At 36.9% G+C, this 26166-nt stretch overlaps 1 protein-coding gene across 4 annotated transcripts in view; it reads right to left on the reverse strand.

Annotated features, from left to right (window-relative positions):
• The window catches only part of tex264b (testis expressed 264, ER-phagy receptor b), a 36963-nt gene that overhangs the window by 925 nt on the left and 9872 nt on the right, over nucleotides 1–26166 (reverse strand). The window contains exons 3-6 of one of the 4 annotated variants that reach the window (XM_077529445.1): nucleotides 11418–11583; nucleotides 9820–9858; nucleotides 7572–7780; nucleotides 1600–1749 (exon numbers count right to left, since the gene is read on the reverse strand). In XM_077529445.1, coding sequence (XP_077385571.1) covers nucleotides 1615–1749; nucleotides 7572–7780; nucleotides 9820–9858; nucleotides 11418–11583 — 549 coding nt within the window. In that variant the 3' untranslated portion in view covers nucleotides 1600–1614. Of the gene's footprint in view, nucleotides 1–1599; nucleotides 1750–6433; nucleotides 7781–9819; nucleotides 9859–11417; nucleotides 11584–26166 lie in introns of those variants that run through there. The other 3 variants (XM_077529448.1, XM_077529446.1, XM_077529447.1) reach the window with 3 other exon arrangements.

The following is a 26166-nucleotide window of genomic DNA, read 5'->3' on the forward strand; positions in this document are numbered from 1 at the left end:
GTTGGGCAAATAAGGTCTTTTGCTGTGCAGTGGCAATTAAAATGACGAGCAGGTCCTGCCTGTTGCGTAATTCTCTCTACTAACACAAAGGGACCAATTTTCTCCGGCAATACAATTGTAGTTTATGTTTCAATGATGGATGGCAAGTGGGCCGAATTCAGACTTTCGATAGGAACGTGCCAATTAACGTCAGGGGAAATAACGGGTGAACGGAAACAAAGTCCTGCTATCCTGTAGTGAGGATGTGGCGGTGTTTTGGCTTCATGTCGATAATTATTACAACAACAAAAAAAACAACAACAGATAATAGACTTACAACAGGGAATTAATTCCAATGTGAAATTGTAAAAATGTTTAAATATATTTGGGCTTTTTTTCCCCAGTCGTTAAAAAAAAACAAAAAAAACAACAACAAAAAACGTGCTATTTTACTTACTTTCCTGGGTCACATACTAAAAATAAATCAATTAATCAAAAGTGCTCCTAGATCATTAATTGACGCCAGGACATGCACTCGACTAAAGAGTCAATTAATTTTAACCTTGCACAGTTGCTCAATTAGCGCAGCATAATAAAGAACTTTTTAAAAATTAACATATCTTAAATTTGCTGCATTATAGAGATTGATGCTCTAAATAAAACATGTGAGAATAGCCGAAAATCCTGTTTAACATTTGCACAACGTCTGCAAAAAAAAAAAAAAAAAGTTGGCTGTTGATCACGCAAGAGGAAGGACCAATTATTAAAGTTGACATCTCGCTAAATGATTCTGCCATTTCCAAGATATTTTATCGGACTTTTATGCAAATGATACCCACGTCTACTTCGCTGCAGTTTCACTGTTGAGTGCATGTTGCAATGTGTTCCCTTCATTGCTGCTGATAACTTTGCCGCTGCTCTTAATGAGTTTATTTGCCCTCTTCACCCAAACATTAACTCGAGCAATATAGTCGTTAATAGGGGTGTTAAAAAAAAATCGATTCGGCGATATATCGCGATACTACATCGCGCGATTCTCGAATCGATTCAATAATAGGCAAAATCGATTTTTTTTAATTTTTTTTTTTTTTTTTTTTTTTTAGGATTCACACCTTGAGCATGGAAGAATGTTATATGAACGGCACATTAAGCCTTAATATTTTTATTTTAATGCTGTTCAAACATGAAACAGATTACAACCTCTATAAGACTGAAATTTCAGATAAATAAATAATACATTTTCATATAAATCTTACACTCTACAAGCTTACTGATTAGTATTTTCTAAATATGAATGAAAAAAAATCGCAACAATCGACTTATAAATTCGTATCGGGATTAATCGGTATCGAATCGTGACCATTCGTATCGGGATTAATCGGTATCGAATCGAATCGTGACCTGTGAATCGTGATACGAATCGAATCGTCAGGTACTAGGCAATTCACACCCCTAGTCGTTAATGTAAATAAGCTCGCCTGTTCTTACTTTGCTTCACTTCATTTCGACCAGGGCTCAAACTGCCACCACAATGAAGCTTTTTAAACTGTTATGCAAAGTGTAAAAAGAAGCTAAGTGCAGTGTATTAAAACAGTGTACATACCGCTTGATGATGGACACCAAATCTATGGGGAATTAAGGGAAAGTCATACTTTTTTTTTTTTTAAACAAAGAAGTCAAGCCAAGCAGACAGTTAACAGATGAGATGTTTGCTATGGCCTCTAGGGTCCATTTGTTGTTTTCTCTTCTCCTTCTCTCTTTTTTTAAAAACTGGAATAAACAATAGAAAGACAATAAAACATTAGTACATCATTGAAAATGTCTGACTAACATTGTTTTCTGTCAGGGGTGTGCGGGGGGTTGTGAACCCAAATGAAGAAAGCATATATTTAAATATTAATATTTAAAGGGATACTTTACTTAAGTCATTTTTGGCAGTCAAACATTACTATTTTGTCTAAAATTAATTTGATACTTTCATTATTTTTCACGTACAATTTTGCAACTTGCTGTCGACTGAAAATGACATCACAAGGGCTCAGGTAACCAATCACAGGTCAGCTTGTGAATATTACATGACCAAACCTAGAAAACAGGTGAGCTGTGATTGGTACCACTACCGCAACTGCCCCAAAAGGCAATAAGAATGTTAGCATATAATATGTCAACATTCCACACAAAAAAACTAAAAAGAATAATAAAACATTTATTCAATTTGGAGCGGTGTGAAGTAATGAAGTACAAGTACTTTATTTCTGTTCTCAATAGATTTTTCATGTAACCATACTCCCATTTTATGGCCGTATTGTTTGATGTTGTCAGCTATGTACAACAATCATTTGTGTTGTGCCTTGTGCTAGCCTAAAAAAAATCAACAACCTCTGCCATTTTAAAAGTTCTCTGTCCAATCTGGGGTGGAACTAGATGTGAGTATGTATTTTTAAAAGTAATCATTAGCTAATTTAGCTTTTTTTTTTTTTTTGTTAGTCAGTTGGCAAGGCTATGCTAACGTGTTGATCGCATAAAAGTCAAGCTGATGCTAACAAGCTCTTAATGTTTTTTTTTTCTTCTCGTTATGAGCACTAAATATGTTATTAATAGGGGGAAATAATTTTGTGGGTTTTTTTTTCTGTTGTGCCAAGCTATCTAATTGGATGTATATAATTTACAGTAAAAATTTGTTTTACTTTATGCTTATGTACTGATAGGGGAAATCAAACCACAAATTATCTTTACTAAAATGTGTTGTATGAGTCCCCGCTACTCTATACATGGCATTGTGATTAATATTGTGTTTTTGGACTGTCAGTAAAGCCGCAAAATCCATCCGTTTTGATCCATCTGACGGGGCGGCCATTTCGCAGTTTCACATCACAGTTGTTCAAGGCTCAAGGAAACGACCAATCACGGCTCTCCTGTTTCCTGTGTTTCGTCATGTGACATTTGCAAGCTGAGCCGTGATTGGCCGTTACTTCAAGTCTGAGCAACTGTGATGTAATTTTTAGTCGACAGCAAAAGACAAAATGGCCGCTCCCTGAGACTGATAAAAATGTGTGGGTTTTGCGAAATGCTCATCCAATAGATTGCAGTGTATCAATCTGTTGTACCATGGCCCAATAAAGGTTGGGAAACACTACAAGGAGGTTGTTTTGCATTTAGTACTGGATAGTTCTTTGACAAAAAGGGAAGAGTTAAAAAAAAAAAGGGCATCACCAATTGTTTAATTTACTTGAAATCACATATGCCTCTGGGACGCTGAAAGAATGCTGAGTGTTTATCCGTTAAATGTTCTCTAAATAAGATGATCTATACTTAGTTTATACATTATAAATCTAAATGCTAAAGGGCTTTTGTTCCCCCGAGGATTAACGTGATGGATGAGATTCACGGATGTAAGAGAAGCCCTGAGGTGTATAATTACAAGCAGCAGATGTACCCCAGCCTTGCCTTGTTTACTGTGCACACACACAGATGTACTGCTGAAATAGCTTCGACTTCTCTCAAACTCCGAGAGCTTAGAGGAATGCCTTCACAGACAAGTCCATATATGAGTAATGAGCTCAAAGAATGAGATTGACAGGACAGAGGGAATAAAAAGACTGGGATAGGAACGAGGCGCCTTTTAAACACTGAAGATTGGGCCGACCTATAGATTGGGAGAGAAGATTCCGCAGTTGGGTCGTGGCCAAGGCTGGAATTGTAAAAATCACCTCTTTCCAAGCTTAAGTTTGAAGGTTGCCTCAAAGTGGAATGAGGCTCAAGAAGGGCGGAGCGAGGTCATACGCTGACATTGGTTATCGGCAGCATCTTCAGATTGATTCGGATTCTTGTAGGAAAGCAAGTATTTTTGTGTGGAATGTTGACATATTATATGCTAACATTCTTATTGCCTTTCGGGGCAGTTGCGGTAGTGTGCCTAATGTTAAGATGTGGCTGATAAGCATACGTTTCTGACTATCAGTTCCTTGTTAAAATAAAAATTGAGCTTACCTAAGCGTAAATGCAGGGAGAGTTGTGGCTTTGCGCCCTCGGGTCAGTAGGTTACGGGCTACATGTTTCTCCCTGGAGAGTTGCGAAGATTTGTAAGCGCCGCTATGAATGGCCACAGGGTCTGTGACTTTTTTTTTTTTTTTTTTTTTTTATGCAGGCAGGCCACCACCATTCAGAAGTTAATGACATTTACTGGATGGAATCCCGGGATAGTCTAATTTAGGTCATTATTTAAAATATTTCAAATGAAAATAATCGACTGCATGTTTATGACTGTAGTCCATATTCCAAGTGTGAGTGGCAAGTCTCTGCATAACCACACTGGGGAGGGAGGGGTTAGGTCTTTCAAATTTGATCTATTAAAGGCTTTGCTAAAATGTTTCCCCATTAATTCTGACTGTGCAAAGTAATAACTGCAAAGAATTAATAGTTATATCCTGCAGCAGGCTTTAACTCAGTCCACTGGGGCAGCTGTGGAATCATTGCAGAGTGACTCACACTTCCATCAAGTCTCAAGTGATGAAAATGCGAGGAGAGGCTTCACGGGCTTGGATTTAAGACAAAAAGCCATTGTTTTCCTCGTTTTCATCCTAGGCCAACTCGACGGAGTGAAGAGTCCGAAATGAACAATCGTGATACCCAAATGCTCAAAGGCGTTTTAGTCCAAATCAACGTTTATGACAAGTGTGCGCTGCCCGCGCACTCGCAGCCACCGAGAGGCTTGCTGTGAAAAGCTCGCTGTGATCTTTTGTTTGTTCAGAGATGAAGGCTATGGATATGACTGCACATACATCGCAGGTCATCAGGTGGTCTTGCAGACTGCTGCTGCCATCTTTATTTCGGAGAGGAAAAAAGAGGAATGGCACGAGGGGGAAATGACATTTGGTTAAAGCAAACAAAAAAGGCAGATTAGAAGTGGGTGACTAAACAGAGCATTAAAGTGGTGTGTGAATTTATGAGGGAGGATAATCGGAAGAGGTGACAGGGTGATAATTGTACAAACAAGAGCCATTTAATCAATTACATGCCTCAGGGGTTTTCAAATTTGTTGGGTTCAGGAACCTCCTAAACGCCTTAACAAACCGTCAACTAGTGATGTGAGGATCGATATTGAGACCTCCAATACCATTAATGTTCTAAAATTGATTCTAAAATAAATTATTGATATTGTGATACATCAGCTCTTAAAGTTACTGTACAGTGGAGTCTTGAGATACGAGTTGTAATGCGTTCCATGTCCACACTTGTAACTCAAAACTTGGGCCCAAGATGTTAATTGGCCGACCGATATTAGTCAGCTCTCTTAAAATCAGCTAAAATTGGCTGATTTTGGCACGTTTTTTTGTTGTTGTTTTGTTTTTAAACATATTAACATTACAATGCAAGACAAAGACAATGACATTAAAAAATTCCCACCCCCCCCCCCAAAAAAAAAAAAAAAAAAAAAAGACTAAAATAATTGGCCGATTTTTCTCTGTTGTAAATAAAAAATATTCTACTTGTAATTCACATCTTTATTGTTGACCAAACAAGAAGCTATTGCATTATTTATTTATTTATTTTTATTAAAATTGGCTGATAAACTGGTTATCAGAATTTTATTTTAGCAAATACTGGAATCAGAATCGTTCTTAAAACAAAACAAAACAAAACAAAACAAAACAAAACAAAACAAAACAAAACAAAACAAAACAAAACAAAACAAAACAAAACAAAACAAAACAAAACAAAACAAAACAAAACAAAACAAAACAAAACAAAACAAAACAAAACAAATCAAATCAAATCAAATCAAATCAAATCAAATCAAATCAAATCAAATCAAATCAAATCAAATCAAATCAAATCAAATCAAATCAAATCAAATCAAATCAAATCAAATCAAAACAAAACAAAACAAAACAAAACAAAACAAAACAAAACAAAACAAAACAAAACAAAACAAAACAAAACAAAACAAAACAAAACAAAACAAAACAAAACAAAACAAAACAAAACAAAACAAAACAAAACAAAACAAAACAAAACAAAACAAAACAAAACAAAACAAAACAAAACAAAACAAAATCTGAGATCTCATCATCATCTTTCCCCACTGAAATAAATGGAAATGCCATTAATCTGTTCCAGGTTCTCCCCAACAATAAAAATTATTTGGTGCAATATTGTACTTCAATTAAATTGAGATGAGATCATTCCAACTTTTTGTGAGATTTTTGTTTGGTGGTGTGCCTTGGCTCAATAAAGGTTCAATTGGGAAATCTTCACGCCTTTAGTCAAGTGCTTCTCAATTATTTTTTTGTTACGCCAAAGAATGGGATGAAATAATTCAGCCCCCCCACAAACTCTTTGCAGCGACCATGAATAGTATCATTTGTCTCTGGGGAGGAGCGTATTGTTGTCTTGGGGCAAGCCATTGCCACCTACTGTAGTGGATGTGCAATTACACTTTATTCTAGAATGGCCAAAAAAAAAATGTTCCCTGAGTTCACATGCTCCCCACCCCCATTTGAGAAGGACGTTTTTTGTCATAAGACATCCTGGAGAACAATAATCCATTCACAATTGTGTCTTTCAAAAATACATTTATTAAAACCATTAAGAGAACTCAAAAGGACACACAGACACACAGAACTAGTTATGTGTGTGTGGTCAAAAAACTTAAAACTATTCATGGTCTTCAAGAATAACAGGAACGCAGAACTGGAACACAGTTTTTGCTAATTAGGACTGCATCCTTCAGTTCCCCGGCAATCTCAATTATTCATCTTATCAATATCTTTTGAACACTTGTATGCTTCCATCTTCGAAGGAACAACTTGGTAAAGGCTTTTTTTTTTGGTGCACCGGTGCAGAAAGAAACATCAATAAAGGCATCTGTGCATGTGTTTGAAGTAGAACATCCCAACCAACAAACAGCTCGACAACATATCATTCGCGAGGCAGGCCCCTCTCTCGGAGCCAAACGTCAGTGGCCTCTGATCTCACTAATGTTCCCACAAAACCGCCAACATCTTCCCGAGTATCTCATAGTAGAAAGAGGAGAAAGGAATAAAACTGAAGAAGCCACCTAATGGTCAGGTGCACCTAATACTTGAGTGTGTCAATTAATTTTCTAGCGTAATAGAAAAAGATTTACAATTGAGCTTAAGAGCAACAAAGTGGAAATAATTCAAGTAAAAAATATTTTGTTCAACCAAAAACAGCACTTCTTGGAAAAAAGGAGGGGAAAAATATCAGCAGGAATACTTGCAAGGATGAATAGTACATTCTCCAGTCATTAGGGTGAAAATCAACCAAAAAAAAAAAAAAAACACGAAGAAAAAGAAAAACTAACATTCATACATGAAGATATGTATTCAAGATTTGTGCCTCCAGGAGAAGAGTGGGCTTGTGATTGCGGGTCATTGAGAAAGTAAAAAAGTTCAGCGTGTGCTGAGAAACAAACTAACTTTTTTTTTTTTTTTTTTTTTTTTTTAGTTTTTCCAGAGGAACTTTCGACACAACAGAGGTTACTGTATAAATCTTTAAATCCGCTCAGTCAACTTTCACTCCTCGCCGCCAACAACACCCAACAATTGCGGGACGGGGTCACGGCTCACCTGGCTGGAGTCTTTATTCAACTGCTCTCGTTCTTGATCATTCCCTTCCCAGCCCGTCTCCATGAGCGAGCGCTCCTTGGACGTTCCCCCTCCGGGATTTGCGTCCCGGCGGTCCCTGCCCGACTCGGAGCGGGCCGGTGACGCCGCCAGTGACGTCTCTCGGCTGAGAATCCCGGTCCCTGAGCTGTATTCGCTGTTTGAGTCTGCACCTGGAGAGCGGCCATCAAAAAGAAGAGGAGGAGATGGGACAGATGGTTGGAGTGCTTTGGTAAACAAACACAAGGAAAGCAGGGCTTCCCAAATAATCCGAGAGATTCAGGCGAAATCTGCCTGCTCCAATTTGAGAGCTGCGCTGCAACTCGTATTAGTTTCCTCCCTTAAACAAAAACATTGATGGCACACTTGTCAGTGCGGCTGTGAATATTCCAACATTTGCACTTCTGGTTCGATCGCACAATACAAATAAAATGGACTGTCCACTCTGTTCTTTTCCTTTTGCTTTCTCATTAAAATAGCAAAACTGGCTAGTTAAGTTAATTGGCTGTCAATGGCAGATTCACATTGTAGCATAAAAATGAAAATAAGGGTCAGAGTCAAGGCCAGAAAGTCATGTTAACTAGTGTTTAGCACCTTAGTAAAGTTACGTTGATCTAGTTGATTTATTGATTTAAAAAAAAAAAAAAAAAAAAAAAAAAAAAAAAAAAAAAAAAACTGAAATTGGTGCAATTTGTTTCTCCCGTAAACAGAACAATGGCTGCAATGTATGAAAATTGTTTCAGAAAGATGTTGCCCCTGTAACTTATGTTTTTTTTTTTTTTTTTTTTTTAAATTAAAACACCACTTCGGTCACATTTTTCCCCGGACTGACGGACTGACGGATAGACGGACTGACGGGTAGATGGACTTGCTATCTTTAAGCAATTTTTTCCCGACGAACTCTGGGTTAGACCTGGGTGGACAGTGGCTCATTCTCATGAGACAGGAGAAAGTTCTGCAATCCTTTAAAATAAAAAATAATAATAATAAATAAAAAAAATGGAATGGGGTGATGTTAAGAGCTATAATTATTGATCCTTGATATGTTTTGAAGACAGCAAGTCACAGAAATGTTATTAAGACATCTGTCAATTGTTTGAAACTGTGGAGAAAAAAATGCCCAATATTTAACCATATTAGACAAGTCATCTAGAAAGTGGTCACTCACTATTCTCATACTCTTGTTTTTACATTTTGCACAACAGAAAATATGCACTCCAAGACTATATTAATCCTGCCACTGTGACATTTTGCATTGCCTCTAGACTTAATGAGGAAGGTCAAAATTAGCACTTTTTTTTTTTTTTTTTTTACACATTACGACACTTTGCATCCATTAAATGTATCTTTCATGCTAAATTTATATTCCATATACCATCTTATGAATCAATGTTTTTTTTTGTTTTTTTTTTGCCCTTTGCAGGGCAATAGGATCAATGTTTTACCTGCATGTACCAGTCTGCTGCCCTTTTTGAGCTTTTGTGTGGCAGTGAGTGTTTTCACATAACACTTTTCTCAAATCAATACGTCCAAATAAGCAACAAGGCTGTCATTAGCGGCCGACTCAATGAGGAAGATAAACACACAGCATGAACTAACCTTTCACATGAAGCAAGAAAGGGAAAGGCGAGCAAATATCAGCATGCAAACAGAACAGATCATTAACTGGCTTCAGAAAAAGTCTCTTCGCATCTGTAATAGTTCAAGTTTGAGATAAAGAGGGCCAAGTGGCAGTTTGAGGTTGATGCTGGCAAAATTCTTGCAATTTTAAGGTTTAATTGTGTGGCTGCAGCTAAGGTTATTTTTTTAGCCACATGATTCTAGTTGTTTGGCTGTCATATTGTTTTTATTTGAAACTAATGCTGAATTACGGAAGCGTATTGCATTCACTTGCAAAAAACCCCAAAACAAAACAAAAAAAATATGGGGGGATATGGAAAAAAATATAATTTTACAATTTACAAAGAGATCTGTATGTGTAGGCAGGTAATTTATTACATTTCTATTTTTTATTCAGTTCCTTGCCGACAAGTCACTCAGTGTCATATCAGTATTGTCCAAATGTGTCACTGGTGCACTGTTAAATACCACCGCACGAGAGATGTGATATTAAAGTAGAGAACCTTGTTTTGAAAACGCCTCCATGTTGACAGAGAATATTAGACTCGGGCCAAACTGGAGAGAATTGGATCGCAGGTACTGCAATACTCACTTCTAGGGTGTGTCGTGGGCCAGCTTGTTGTTTTCAACCCTACACAAAAACATATGCCTGGTTGAAAGATTAAAACAAGCCTCTAAGTCACTGACAGATCTTGATTAAGTGAATCTTAATTGATTCATTTACATGCACGGTTTATGCCTGTGATGAATACAGGCAACACAAAAATAAAATGAAAAAAAAAAAGCATGCATACCGCACTGTAATAAAGGAATGAGTTATACGAACGCTGTATCAATGCCAAAAACAAACCACTGAATAATATTTGGATAGGGAAAAAAAAAATTCAAGTGAAGGAATATTTTGTATTTCACTGGAGGAATTTTTCCCAACTGCATCTAGAGACACATACATACATTACCAGTGAAAAATTGGATACAATTTCTTGTGCTATTGAATAAGATACTGTGTCAAAACCTTTGACTGGCAGTGTAGAGATTAGAATAATACACTGAAATATAATATGGGACTAAAAAAAAATACAGTAAACTCAGACCTAACTATTTCATGTTTTGACATCAATGCACATATTGCCACTAATGAGAGTTACCAAAACATCGATATACACTAACATAATTCTTGTGAGAACAGACATGAACACAAAGTGACAGGAGGATTTCTAAGCTGCTACCAGACCCATACGCCGCACAACGCTAGAGACTCAGCGCTTCATTGCTCCCCCCGAGACAGAATCGGCATGCGGGGGCGGGACCGAGCGTATGCAGGCTGGACGGGTCAGTGGACCGGCCAGGGTTCCAGTGGGCGACCCGAGTGAGTAGATCACGGTGCGACAGGAGCAAGACTACCTGTCACATTATTATCCCGAGTCGCGGACCCGTACGTCATATCCATCCATCCATTTTCTTGACCGCTTATTCCTCACAAGGGTCGCGGGGGCTGCTGGCGCCTATCTCAGCTGGCTCTGGGCAGTAGGCAGGGGACACCCTGGACTGGTTGCCAACCAATCGCAGACGTCATATCCAATACTAATCATACCAATTCGCTTGTGACATAATTGGGCAAGGTGTCCATATGATGAACAGGAAAAATGAAGATGATCACCCAAGTATCATGCAAGTTTCCAGTTGTGTCAAGTTCAAATACAGGCCTCTTTTTAACAAAGTAAACAAAGAAAACCTTCTGCTGTTCCCCATCACATGGGCTTCTTTTTACACATTGCATAATAGGATGCGCTTCATACAGCAGCGGCTGCGGTAAACACTCCCTCGGAAGCATCGAAGTCTCACGAGGATAAATTACCGTCAAATAGAATAGCGTTAAAACACTTGTACATCTTTTACAATGAAAGCAACTTTTGCATACGGCATCCGTCTTGCTGGGTGAGTGTCAGGACACATTCACCGGAAGCTGTTGTGTCTGCTCTTTTCATTAACACCTAAAAAGGTGTAAATCACACGTACTGCTGTGCACTAGTCATAAACAAAAACCCAACGATCATCTACCACAGCTGAATAGCATGCATGTTGATTTTATCATTTTTAGACACCATTACTAGGATAATCCATTGTATATTACATTATTTTTTTTTGTTCTACCAGTTTCAATTCTGTCCAACATGGGATTGAAAATACCTGAAATTTCCGAGTCCGAGTCCAATTCTTCTTGTTCTGAAAGCCTCCTTTCCGCTAGACGGACTTCCGGAACGTAGAAGTCTCCCTGGCGAGCCAACGGAGCCATGAAGTGGATCCGACCTTCACTGTAGATCTCCAGGAACGGGTGTGCACACAGCTTCCTATCCTGTAACAACATTACAGTGAAATTTATGAGATCAGCAAAAAAAATCCATGTGAATTTGTCTTTTATTTTTTTTTATTTTTTTTTAGTTGCTATATAGCTCGTGTTGGGATTTATTTTTTTTTCAATTTAGTCTCAAGCATCACTTGGACAGATATGAAATTTTTATTCCATTGCCCACAAGTCACCAATGTCATGACTGTGTTTTGTTTGTGGAAAATGTCTGATGTTTGGTTTTATTTGAACTGATGCAAGATGCATATAATCAGCAGCTAGTTCCAACTGGTCAGAAGCTATGTGATGTCAGAAGCTATGTGATGTCAGGAATCTTTAATCTCGTTATCTGGTCAACAGCCAATCAGATAATTCCATGTCACTCCTGTTAGCCACATGTCTGGCCACAGCCAATCAGATCCATTCGCTGTCTATATAAGTCTGACAGAGAAGTGTGTCTCTGCCAATTTATTCATTCTGTCATCTGTACAGCTGGCCACCTGCTCCTCTGTTCCTCGATGCCTTCTTGTTGTTTCTGGTCGAGCAAAGTTAGTTCCACGCCTCTTGATGTTATAAACTCTTATTTGTGTCTGCGTTTTTGGGATCCAACTCCAGAATATAACAACCAATTGACATTGGAGCAGCGTTGTAAAAGTTTTTCTGTCCCCGTCTACCGTCTCGCACCAGTTTGAGAAGCTTTATGGTCATCATATTCATCTACGCCAGGGGTGTCAAACATAAGGCCCGGGGGCCGGATCAGGCCCGCAATGGGGTTTAATCCGGCCCACGAGATAGTTTTGTAAAGTAAAAAAAAAAAAAAAAAAAAAAAAAAAAAAAAGTGATGTCGGTCCAATTAATCAGCCGGCCACAATCAAAGCTTATAAATTCATAACTACACAAGTAAGTCTCAGTTGAGCAATGCAACTTGTACATGGAATTTCTCTGAATGTCGTTATTTTAAACACAATTTAAAGTTAGTTTGTTTAAAAAATAAAAACATGAATCAAACACAAACGTGCTGAATAATACATACATTCAACTACACATATGACAAGGATTAACGTCCGTATAACTTCATTAACGGCACCCGGCACACAATCAGTGAACAATATACAGGTTTATGCAAAAAAAATTGGGGACAATATTTGTACAGATGCGCCCCACAATTTAGGGCTGGCCCACAAATAGCGAAAATCTGCATGTAATTGACGGCAATGTTTTAAAAATTATGTACAATTTTACCGATCCGGCCCACTTGCGAATATATTTTCTTCCATGTGGCCCCTGAGCTAATATGAGCTTGACACCCCTGATCTACGCAGTCAATGAATCAAGCTTTTGTTGATACTGAGTTCTAATGCAGCCCTCCGAATTGTCTCTTTGCTCAAACGCCTGCTCTAGGAGTGATATTTTGCCAAGTGTACTATCACAATATAGTGTGATCATCATTTTACTACATCAACATCATACAGTTGAAATGAAATTATTTTTGTAACACTTTGGTAAACATTTTATAATTAATCACATTGATCCCTCGGGAGAAAAAAAAAAAAAAGAAATCTATCCAACAACTAATTTAGGAAGACAAAACTTTCATTCTGCTTCCCATTTTTCACAAACTAGCAGATGCCACTTAAGTTGCAAAACTGTTAATAAAACTCCGAAAGTGTTGATATGAGTTCCTATAACACCTATTGTGCGAGTGCGTGAACTTGCATGTACCCAAGAGCAGACTTGTTGATGATATAACAAGTCTGCCGTCTTTTATGGCAATCTCAGTCGCTAACATCAAAACTGCCATTCCCCGTCTTTACCGTTCGCGTCAATCAAGCAGAGGCTCACATAACGAACACCACTTCACTTCTCACTGCTCGTTAACCTTTCATGCGATGCGTTTTTGTTATTCCGCTCTTGTGCTGCAGATGCCGGTTACTCCCACACTTTTGGCATGAGTTAAACAACTGACAGGTGGCAGCCAGTGTAATCGATTACATCTGGAAGAACATTTGAAGGTCAACATGCTCGAATGAAAATGGGGTTGGAAATCATACTTTGTAAAAATTATTATTTAGACTTATTGATAAACCTAAGTAGCCATTCAAATCATTTTAAGTTGCAAATAATTTGAGTGTAAATGTACAAAATTCAGTTTTTTATTCATCATTTATCGACTTGACAGCAGACGAGTGAAAGCTCATCGATTTGATATGAAAAGTTTGACGCACACTTTTTAATATAAAGAATTATGTTCAAATTACAACATTGTTCATGTTAATGAATTCTTACAATAACTGTTAACAATCAACTTTATGTCTATATAAATCCCTGCAAGTGATTACTTGTTCCTAGGAAGTTACAATGCCCCATCAGTGGTGAACTGTTTTCATTTATTTATTTATTTATTTTAGAACAAGTCCGCAGGCTACTCGTGTGGTCATTGAAGGCCACTTGATGACCCGTGATCGCTAAATTTTTGAGAACATTGAACAGCAATGATTTCAGCAAGGAATATATTACCAGTTCTGATGAAAAGCAACTTCATTTTTCTTTTGACATTCGTGTCTACTTCATCGTATTGAACTGAGCAGCCAGAACTAAGATGCAAGTTTAACACTTTTCTATGATGTCGTGTTAGGTTTGGTTCCTTTTTCTTGGGTCATCCTCTTTTTTTTTTTTCTTTTTTTTCCCTCCGCTTAACGGGTGGAGCCTTACTGAAAGTTCTCCAAGTCATGTTTGTAAATGAGAATTAGTTCTCAAACATTTTACCTGGTTAAAAAAAGGTTAAATAAAAATAAATAAATATGTTCTGGACTTTCTCTAAAAAATGTTGGCTCAATTACATTCTCTTGTTCAACCAGCATAACATTTGATTCATGGTTCCACCAAATTTAATGTATTGATGTGATGACAGGAAACACATTTAGTAGGGATGTAACGATAAGGGCAATATCGTTCACAATATTAAAAAGGAACACATCTGCTGAAAAAAAAAGTCAGGTTGATTTCCATTTGTGCAGTTCTAGCACCCTCTTGTGGCTCATTTATTAGTGCAATTTAATTTTCATTAGGGATGTTTTGGCCCTTCGACGTTTAAAATCTGTGCTAATTGTCAGATGAAGGGGAACCTAATTTGCTTGTGAAGCGATCAATGTGTGATTGCATAAGCAAGTAAGTGCCTCAATATTGTTATCAGAGATTGTAGGTGGTTTATATGCATTGCTGTTATGTACAAAAGCACATATTGTGCTTTTTTAGTATGAGCTTTTTTTTTTTTTAAACAATATTGTGACCTTTTTTAAATATCGCCAAAACCCCACACAATATCGTGATAATATCGTATCGTGATGTTTGGATATCGTTACATCCCTAGTACTGAGTCCAATTGCGTTACTGACAGCCTCAATGGTTGAAATGTTGCACCTTTGTTCAAATATTAAGTGTGAGCTGCCATCAATTCCTTAGCGTGAGTGTTTGGAACCATCAATAATTCCTCATGCTTTTCCAAGACTTTCAACCATCAAGATTGCTCTATAGCTTCTTGACAGATCCTGAGAGAAAAAGTATCCCTGCAGGCCTCACTGATAGTCCATTTTGAATAAAGTAAAAGTGGAGGATAGGAAGGTTATTGAAGAACAGAACTTGTAGGACTCACATGCACACATATACACAAACACACACGCGTATAAAGTATATTCTTACAGGAGACATCTGACTTCTTTTCAAACTCCTTCCCGTCAACTTTATCACCATCTGTCTCAGCAGTGATGCATTTCAACGTCAATTATCAACCACCCCCAAAAAAGGTCTTATGTGTCCGCGTCATGGTTCGAATATGTGTTGCATTATGCATACTGATGAGCAGACAAAAGCCGTCAGAAATGGTCAAATCTGAAAGAAAAGAATGCATTAAGGGGAGCTGGGTCGGTAATGCAGCCATTCCATTTTCATTTGTTATTTCTTTTGTTCTAAATAATGGAAGGTCAGAGAATTTGACGCAACACAAATGGGAGCTTCTGAGTTCAAATGAACTGAAAAGTAGCAGCATTTAAGAGCAGACTGCAGAAGACTAATAGAAGACTTAAATCTTCACCAACATCAACCTCTTCGTCCTCTGCAAATGCGTCAATCATTTTGACTTTTAAACTTTCAGGATGTGAGCTTTGTGAGCCCTTTGCAATAAATGTTTCAAATAAAGATAGGTCTACATGCATACATTGAGATCTTGATCAAAGCCAAGTGAGTCTGCTTTGTAAAGCTACCCATAATGTCAAGTTGTTTCATGTACTCCCGTCACAGTTCAGCTTCTATCTTTGTTAGAATGGACTTAAAATGAATCCCATCTTAAAATAAATTTGCAGTAAAAAGAGCAGGAAGGAAATGCATTAGCAGATAACGGTTTCTTATTCGTGTTCTTTTGAGATGGCGGTAAAAAAAAAAAAAAAAACTTTTGTTAGAGTAAAACTGATGGCTCAGCAAGTAAGCAAAATAGGAGGAAATAGCCAGTAACAATGGCAGATCTTAAAAAAGTTTTACAATTTATAAACTAAATTCCAAAGTCGCAAAAAAACTTGAAGATTGAATCGCCATTCATTTCAAAGTGAGCATTGAAAAGGATTCATTCCACAGGCGGTGTGTACTATTTTTGTAATACTGCTACAGAAGTATAACAAAATGAGGAGACATGATTTCCATAAAACAAATGAAAACTAGTGCAACATTGAGGTAAAAGTGGTACATACTTTTCTGTCCTGTCTGAATGAGGCAGAGGAAACTTGCTTATTTTTGACGAGCATACCCCTACGCACCCCCAAACCCACAAACAACTTGTATAGTTAACTCATTTACTCCCAATAACGTATAAATACGTTTTTTATGTTCTAAGTGTCCCAAAGACGTATTTATACGTTTTTTTGTTTTGTTTTTTTATGCTAGAGCATACAGAAGGCTTTGATGCAGCCTCTCAACTGCAAAGAACGGTTGCAGAAATGGTAGTTAATACACAAACGGCCAGCAGGTAGCAGCAGAGCAAAGGAGATCAACCAGGGCTATGTAGAAAAAAGCTTACAACTTTAAATAGATTTGTGAAAACATGAAACTTAGCTCTCTTCTAATGCTAATTGCTGCAAAACGGAAACAGATAGAAACATACTTTTTTTCCTGATGAAAGAAGAGACTTGAATCTTTCTTTTGATGGGTTCCATGCTTTTATAGCAATAGAACACAATATTCTGTGGGCCTTGCAAAATCCGTCAAAATCCAGTAAAACAGCCGGGAGCGAACGGGACTGCTTCTGTGAAAATGGCTGGGAGTGAATGAGTTAAAAGATTTTATGACGGCGACAGTTTTGACCAGGCCATTCATTACCATTTTTTTCCAAATACAAACAATAATTGTTGAAATATGAACAATTCTAAAGTGAACTCGCATGTCGGAGTGGATTGTGGTCAACCGCAGAGGTTCCACTGTTATTAATTCTAAATGGATCCCAGCAAGCAGTCCAAAGTGAATATTAAAAGGAATAAATATAGCTCAAGCATTACTACTTTTCAATCATGATCTTTTAGATTTGTTTTGCTTGTTTGTTTAATCGTGTACTGAAGCAGCGTAGTGGCAGGTAGTGTTGCAATGTGATAATGACAATATCTAGTTTGTCATCTGTACAAGGCTAATCAAAATACACAATAAATGCAAGAGCATTATATCCAGTAATAGACTGCTAGCTATAATTGAAGAATTGCAGTCATTGCCTCATTTAGGCAACATGCATAATTTAAGTCTGCTCACTGCTTTCATTGCATACACTAATTAGTTGCACATTTGTTTTTGTATTCATGCATTTTTGACCAATTTGATCGGGGTTCTTGCAAAAACAAAAACAGCAAAACAGCTTTTGCACTGATTTGTATTCAAAATGGCTTAGATAGTTGTTCAAGATTGCTCTTGACTATTTTCAGCAGCTGATTAATATGAGCAGGAGTATATTAATAGCAGCGCAAAGGTTTTGGTAGGATGAACCAAAAATAAATTGGAGTGCCCTTGTTTGTTGTCCTGACAGAACGTGTCGCCCAGTTCAACGTCGTCTTTCATGTGTTTTGAATCATTTTTGGAACACAGTAGTGATCAATGGAAAAAGGGAATATCAAGCTCTGACTATGCAGGAAATTGCTGTTTGTTATAGATCAGATCTTTCTGCCGCTTTTTATATTTGGGAGGAATATTTGATGGATGTAAAAATGATATTAGCTACGGTGGATATAAAGTCTACACATTCCTATTCAAATGACAGGTTTTTATAAAATGACACTGATATGTGGCTGCACAAGTGATCACCAGGGTCACGTCCGAACTATAAGAGGGTGTGCACACTTGTGCAATGACATTATTTCAGTCGTTTTTATTTAGCCTACATCCCCAATGAAGAGATTTTCTTATTATTGACCTTGGTCTCATTTTTTTCAGGGCCGATACCAATGCTGATTATTAGTAGTCAAGGAGGCCGATAACCGATATTTGAAGCCGATACACATTTTGAGTAAAAAGGGGTGAAAAATATCGCCGTCCAAATTTTTTAAAATACAAATGTCAATCTTGACTTTGAGGCATAGCATGCATAAATGCTGATTGAACAATTTTTTTCCAGACTTTTCAAAGTTAAGAATTTTTTTTTAGACAATATACTTCATTTTAAATTTCTAAAATAAATAAATAAATAAATAAATAAACAATTTTTAAAAAGGCTCAAAAGGTTCCAGGGTCAGCAGCATCTCTTATAAAGTTAACTGAAAATTTGAATAATTAGTTTCCTGAGATTAAAATGGTTTTAACGTTACCTTTGATAAGTCATCAGATTTGAGAAAAAAAAAAAAAGGACGATACAGATATTTGTCAAAATGTCAAAAAAAAAAAATGATATCCACTGTATTTAAAACCTGTGAAAGCCTGAGCTGAAAATACGGCATTCAGTACTTTTTGTTGGGCCTGCAAAATCAACTGTGTAAATATAGGAAGCGTAACATTGATTGCTTACGATCATCATCTGTGAAGACGTAAGACCTATGCGACTTCCCATCTGGAGGCTTGGGCCAAAGGCCAAATAATGAGAGCTGCATTGGAATCCCTGATACACACTGCGAGGTGTGCTTGTATAATTGGGGAGGGGTTTGTGGATAGTGTGCTATTGATTTCTGTGGTATTTTCTCCATACGCTGCAGAAAAGGCAATGAAGACTATCGGGGTCATGGGAAGGTCATTTCCTCACAGTATACACCACAGGAATGACACTATTCCAAGAGATACTACTTTGTCATTTTCCGTACAATGAAAGTATTAAAGTCTGGCTTGATGAAGAGAGAGCGCATGGAAAATCGCAAAATGACTTTAACTGCAATTGTCTATAAATGAGGCACTTTAGAGAGAATATCAATTTCTGCTTTGTGCATCATTGTTCTTACCTGATCAAATACTTGTAACCATCTACCAACACACTGCAAAGTGCTGATGAACTAAATTTTTGTAATTTTTTAATTTTCTTTTACTGTCCTAGCAAAGACCAAGACTCCGCCACTTAAATGCTGTTTATTTCCAAGCCGATCTGCAGCAGATCCGGAGGGACCTGCTGACCTGATGGTCACCAAGAAGAAGAGGATGTGCAAGTATTTTCTCTTTCCAGGTCCCTAAGCCTAGGGGACTACATCTGCATGGGACCCTACAGTGAGTGCGTCATGCTCCCTTGGATGAATAAATGAAACACTGCAGTGTATTTTTAGAGCTCTAAAACAAAATAATTCTGATCTTCCTTGGTAAAACGTGCTTATACCGTATATTATGGCTTGACAAATTACTTATTTTCCTAGAAATCCAAGTAAATGTATAATCCAGGTCGTACACTAAAAGAAGAATGAGAGTTGTCATATAGCTTGGAGTTAACGTGACATGGATGGTCATCCAATTTATCAATAACAGACGTAGAAGCACTGTTAACTCATTCACTCCCAGTGTAAAGTGTAACACTAATAAATGTTTTGTTTCAGTAATCACTGAAAAAAAGGGCTGGATGAATAATTTCACATTTAACTTTACAATTACAGTCAGTATACACATTTGCAAAGATGTTAATCCACAGATTTTAATATTTTAATAATGGGCACTTGATTATGACACAGATGTGTTTTGCTGAGTAGCAGCTTTAAAAATCAACATTTTTATGGAACTTGCAGAAAGTTGCTACCTAACATGTTTTATATGGTGCGTCTGAGGTTAACTATAATATGGTGCAGAAAAAAATAGTAATAATAATAAGGGAGGGCTTATTCTAAATAATTTCAACTACAAGCACAACAGCACATAGTGAGAATTGTATGCGAGAAGCTGTCCTCAGGGGAAACTCAACAAAACTATTTCACTACAAAGCACAGAAGATAAGTTCATAATGTCTTCCAGATTCCAGGGGGCATTTTGCATCCTCTGGGCTGTAGAGAGAATGAGTCACCATAGATGACACAAAGGTTGTTTTTATGGAGAAAAACAGTCAACAAATAATAATTATATGCAAACAACAACCTTAGCCAACAAAGGCCCTTTTCTCCAGAGAAGATCGGCATTAAAGAAGGAAGGCTACTGCTACAGATAGCGGAGGCTTGCTGACAGAACAAATTATATATATGTTGTTCTCACTGCAGTGTCACATTATTTATTCACAAGGAAAAAACAAAAAAAACAAAAAAAAACGGAATCAATCAGGAGTAAAGATACAGACTTCTTCCCTCTGAATCTTAATCGTGACATATTCTTATGAAGACATATTTGTATCAATTGAGCCCTGACTGACGTGAGATGGGCCACTCACATTTTTATTTGTTCAATGTGTATGAGCAGATTCACAATAAAAATAAAAAATAAATAAAAAAAATAAACAGAAATTAATTTCATTTTGAGTGTTACCATGTAATCAACCATTTAGTTCTCCTTGGAATACACACTAAAACATTACATTACATTTCAATTTAGGGCTGGGCCATATGGCCAAAAAAATAAAATCTCGATTTTTTTTTCAGACATTCAGGACGATTATGATTTTAATCGATTTATAAACTTAACATTCATAGCTTGTGCTTAATTGCCACAATTAAGTAGTTGTAAATGTCTTAAAAACCTCCATCCAGCATTCTGCCACTTGTGCAAACTTCACGACTTAGCAAATTTTCAACCATTCGATTTTCAAAATGACATTGAATCGATTTATTGCCCAGGACTACAAAGCAGAATGACATTTGACCACATCGGATACCGAGCATGTGTCAATGATAGTAATCATTAAGAAACCTCACTCGTCATTCGAGTGTTTTAAACTACATGCAGTATACAACAATACATTTGCGCGTTCAGAGAAATAAAAATAGAGAGTAGACACATACTGCAGTTTCTCCCGTCCAAGAACAAATGATGAATCTTGTGCTCTACATTTCATATAAAAGCCGCAAAGGTGAAGAAGTCAATTCAAAGACGCTGAAGACATAATGAGTGACAGAACTCACTGCCAGTACAATCCCGGGTGTCACTCAAGTAGCAATTTTCACTTCATTGACGTGTTCAGCCATGAAAATATGAAAAAGGATTGCCTGAAAGTCAGTGACCTGAGTAAAGCAGTTAATTCCTAAGCCTCTTTTTTTTATCTCCACAATTTTCTTTCGTACCCCCGCTGAAGTCCCACAACCTTCACCTTGGTTAAAAGGACCTCATTCCTGTCGCACTTATACTCAAACAGTTTCAAACTGCCTCTTGGATTGCTAGTCACAAAATCCATTGAGGGCAACACGGTGGAGGTAGTGGTTAGCACGTCTGCCTGCAGTTCTGATGTTGTGGGTTTGAATCCAAGCTCTCGCCTTCATTTGTCCAGTTTGCCTTGCTTATGCTGGTTTTCCCATTGGGTGTAGGCTTCTTCCCACATGCTAATAACATCCAAATTTGGTTTATTGAAGACGCAAAATGGTCTGTGAGTGTGAATGGTTGTCCATGTGCCGTGTGATTGGCCAAAGACCAATCCAGGATGCACCCTGCCTCTTCCCAGAAGTCAAAAGTCTAGACAATGGATAGTTATAAAATCTTTCCAGAGCATGCTCTCAAATTCACTTCATTTGCATCAAGCCTATCTCAACAAAAACACTAAATGGTTGAACTATTTTAGCCGACTTTACAGAAATAGCATGCAAGAAAACAATGTACATTGATTGGGCAAAATCTACCATCATGTGAAGTCTATGACCACCTTCAATTGAATTCAAGTACCAGAAACTGGATCAATAAGTTAGGGAGTGTTATGGACGTTTCTCACTACTTTCAACCAAGATACTGTAGAAAGTGTTCAAAATGTATACCATACAGAACAAATTATGGATAGACAGATTATTGGTGCCGATATTTGGCATTTTGTAAATATCGGCAACGGGTTTTTTTACAAATGTGAAGGCCGATAAAGCTGGTATTTCCCTGATCGGTGAATGCTTGCAAACGTAGCAAATTTAGAGTGTTCATCTGGATTTGCAAGACCTTCACAGACAGTTTTTACTTGTCGCAAAAATTTCGAATATATTCAGACAATTTTTCACTATCTGCGAAGATCTTTTGAAACCTTTTACGAACACGTGAGATATAGGAAACTTTTCATTTATGGATTATTTCCACTTTATAAAAAAAAAAATGATACTGACACTAGGAACTCCCTGCCCTTTCATTTTTAAATATAATATTTTTATTTTTATTTTTTTTTTATTTTATTTTTTTTTTTACATATGGTGAAATTTTGGAAAACTATTTACAGTAGGAAACTTAAGGGAACTACTTCCTTGCTTAGTTTTTAATTTAGCTTAACACATGCTGATGAGAGGCACCTTGAAAGTTTTTTTTAAAATAATTTTTAAACAAAGCTGTCAATTCTTTATATGATTAAAATTAAAAGAAAAAGTACATTTTTTTATTTGAAGCTAATATTTTCTCTTTTGATGGCTGTTCGTTCTCTGTGTGCCCTGCAATTGGCTGGCAACCAGTTCAGGTACTGCCCATAGCCAGCTGGGATAGGCTCCAGCATCCCTGCGACCCTTGTGAGGGGCAAGCGGTTCAGAAAATGGATGGATGGATGGATGGATGGATGGATGGATGGATGGATGGATTTTCCCTTTTACTGCAAATGAATATCGGAATGAAATATCGGTTGTCGGTCTTCTTAACTACTAATAATCAGTGTTGGTTTTGACCTAAAAAAAAAGAGTGATCAGTCTCTCACTAGAACAAACCTAAATCTAATGTAAATCTTGTGACAATTCACGTTACTGCATCACATCTAAGACAGCAATCAAAACACATCAATGGAGGCAGCTTCAAATCTTTTAAAAGCGCTTTTAACACACATTTAACTTGATGGATTAGATCGCCGGTGACACCGAACAATTTGTGCCACATCTATAAATAACTAACCCTCTTAAATTACAATCACACTCAGCAGCGTGTTCTTGATTCAGTGCGACGGGCTAAAGTTTGAATCGGATCAATCAAATGCAGATGTGACATTTAACACCAACAGTTAGAGTCCCAGATGCCTAGAGATGAAAGTCATGTTTGAACGGGCAAACTCCGTCGAGTCTCCGGTGGGAAGTGTTCGCGCGCAGGCTCGTGATGCAACATTCTCCATAAAAGAGGGAATGCTAACTTGGTTTTGTGGCTTGAAATGTAATTAAAAGTTAACCTTTTTTTAAGAAAAAAAAAAAAAAAAAAAAAGTTAACTTTTTTTTTTTTTTTCTATACATCTTTTAATTTATTATATATGTTTTTTCATTTTGGTATGATTTTTACTTTATTATAAATGCTTTTTCATTCATCATATATGTTCTTTTTTCATTTATATTGACTTAAGTATATATTTTTTAATTTACTATACAGCACAGTATATATATTTTTTTGTTTATTCTAATTATGTTTTTTTCATTTTGGTATGATTTTGAGTTTATTATGAATGCTTTTTCATTCATCATATATGTTCTTTTTTCATTTACATTCATTTTTTTCCATTAAAAGTACGTTTTTGTTTTTTTTTTACTTATAGAGCACAGTATATATTTTTTTCATTTATTATAATTTGGTTTTTTCATTTTGGTATGATTTTGAGTTTATTATAAATGCTTTTTCATTCATCATTTATGTTTATTTTTTCATTTACAGTCATTTTTTCATTAAAAGTATGTTTTTTTTTAAATTTACTTATTATACAACACAGTATTTTTTATTTTTTTCATTTATTATAATTATGTTTTCTCATTTTGGTATGATTTTGAGTTTATTATGAGTGTTATTATTCATTATTTATGTTTTTTTCCATTTACAGTCATTTTTTCCATTAAAAGTATGTTGTTGTTTTTTAAATTTACTTATTTTACAGCACAGTATATATTTTTTTCATTTATTATCATTATGTTTTTCATTTTAGTATGATTTTGAGTTTATTATGAATGCTTTTTCATTCACCATGTATGTTTTTTCATTTACAGTCATTTTTTTCCATTAAAAGTATGTTGTTGTTTTTTTAAATTTACTTATTATACAGCACACTAGCACAGTATATATTTTCTATCTCCGGAATGCAATGTCGTGGAGCGACGGGACAAACACCGTTGGAAACATCTCATCAAGACGAGATGCTGGTATGTCCCCGGTCGGGCGTAGGGTTCGAGAGATACGGCCGCGCAAAGACAAAAAAAAATAAACAACCCAAAACGCACGCTGTAAAAAAATAACAAGCACGCTTTATTTAAATAAGTTGAATAATTATGCTCGCGTTTGTGTGGACAGGAGGTCTCCCAGCATGCAACTCTGGCTCCATGTCCAGCGCACAAAACCCCGTGACCTTCTCTGACCTTTCTGAATTTACATCATAGCCAAACGTCTGCATGTCACAGAAGCCCGGAGGACAAGCAGATGTGCTCTGGTTTGCGCCACTCTGGTCCACCATAGTAACAAAATTTCAAGAGGCAGCACTTTGTGATGCTTCACGCGCATGTTGCCATGTGTGTCGGTTGCTAAAAATAAGGACGTCATTGAGGAACAAAGGTAAACTCGCTTTATATTCAGCACAGAGGCTCGGTGCTGGCAATCAACTTTAGTGCCCTCGAGCAAACAAATGTTCCATAGTCTGCCTTTCTCGAACCTTTAGATCTCCGTGAATGTCAGCAATATTATCTTCCCATTCCAGTCCTCACTACCGGTCTGAAGGCCCCGGCCGTTGCGCACCAATCAAATCTCAAGACGCTACCGCATCTGTGATGAAGCTCACCACTTGAGGGGTAAAGGCGCAGAAGAAAGACTCCGGGGCTGATCGATGGTCTGACTAGGCAAATATCAGACCTGACCACAGGGCGGCAAAACAAAGTGTCTTGACAGCGAGAAATCATCCTGCCATGGCAAGCCAGATCTGCTAAATGCTGATGAGCTGCGTTTGAAAAGGTCTGACCATTTGGGGATATTCAATGTGTCAGACATCAACCGCATGCTTTATTCAAGAGAAAGCAGCTCAGAACGGACGGCGTTATTCGATATAGTTCAAAGGAAGATTTGCAGCTTTGGGGGAAAGACTGCAGAGTGTGAAAGTTTGGTTTTTGGAATGGCAATAGGCTACAAAGAACATGAAAAGTCTACATAGCTGTTTTTTAAGAATATAACGTGTTTTATGTAGAGCTATTAAATTAATCGATTAATCAACAAGTTAATGGACAACAATTTTCATAATCAAGTAATCTTATGGAGCCATTTTTTTTTTTATGTAAAATTGTCCAAATCCTCTGATTTTAGCATATCAACAGTAGTTGTTCACTTATTTCTGTAGTCATTAATGACTTAATGACTTGCGTTTAATCAAAATTACAAATTGACATTTGCAAATATCTCTTGATGTACCGGCGGTAACATAGGACAACACAAATCCCTTTAAAAAAAAAAATAAAATAAAAAAAAAATCACTATACATATATGTACCTCAAATGGGAACAATCTTACAGAGAGGTTGGCAGCAAAAATAATCAACTGTGATATTTCGGTTGCACAAAAGTGCACATCATTTTGAACTGGGGTTGTGGGTGTCTTAACATTTAACCAATCATACTCAAATTCTTGCAAAGAGGAACTAAACTCCACAATTTTGAAGGAGGAATACATCGTATAAACTAGCATTAATTAGTCAAACCGCAGTACTATGATTAAAATTGCATTTGTCGATTATGAATATATGTGCGAAGGATTTACTCATTTATACCAAGGCTCAACTTGATGTCCAAGAGATCCATAAAAAGTGATCCCGATTATCTCACAACCCCTGTATTATCATCATCATCATCATCATAACAAAAGAAAAAGAAAAAGAAAACGTATTTATATGTTATTGGGAGCAAATGAGTTAATTTTCTTAAAGTAGCTTCTAGGTATACTGTATGTGTGAGGAAACAATTGCATTCCAAATCTACCTATTTCGAATGACCGACGCCTCAAAACACTTGCTGGTTGTGTGAGAGCAGTGTCAAGGTGCATTCTGGGTGATGCAACGGAATCAAGAAT

Source organism: Festucalex cinctus, chromosome 8 (genome assembly GCF_051991245.1).
Source record: "Festucalex cinctus isolate MCC-2025b chromosome 8, RoL_Fcin_1.0, whole genome shotgun sequence".
Lineage (NCBI taxonomy): Eukaryota > Metazoa > Chordata > Actinopteri > Syngnathiformes > Syngnathidae > Festucalex > Festucalex cinctus.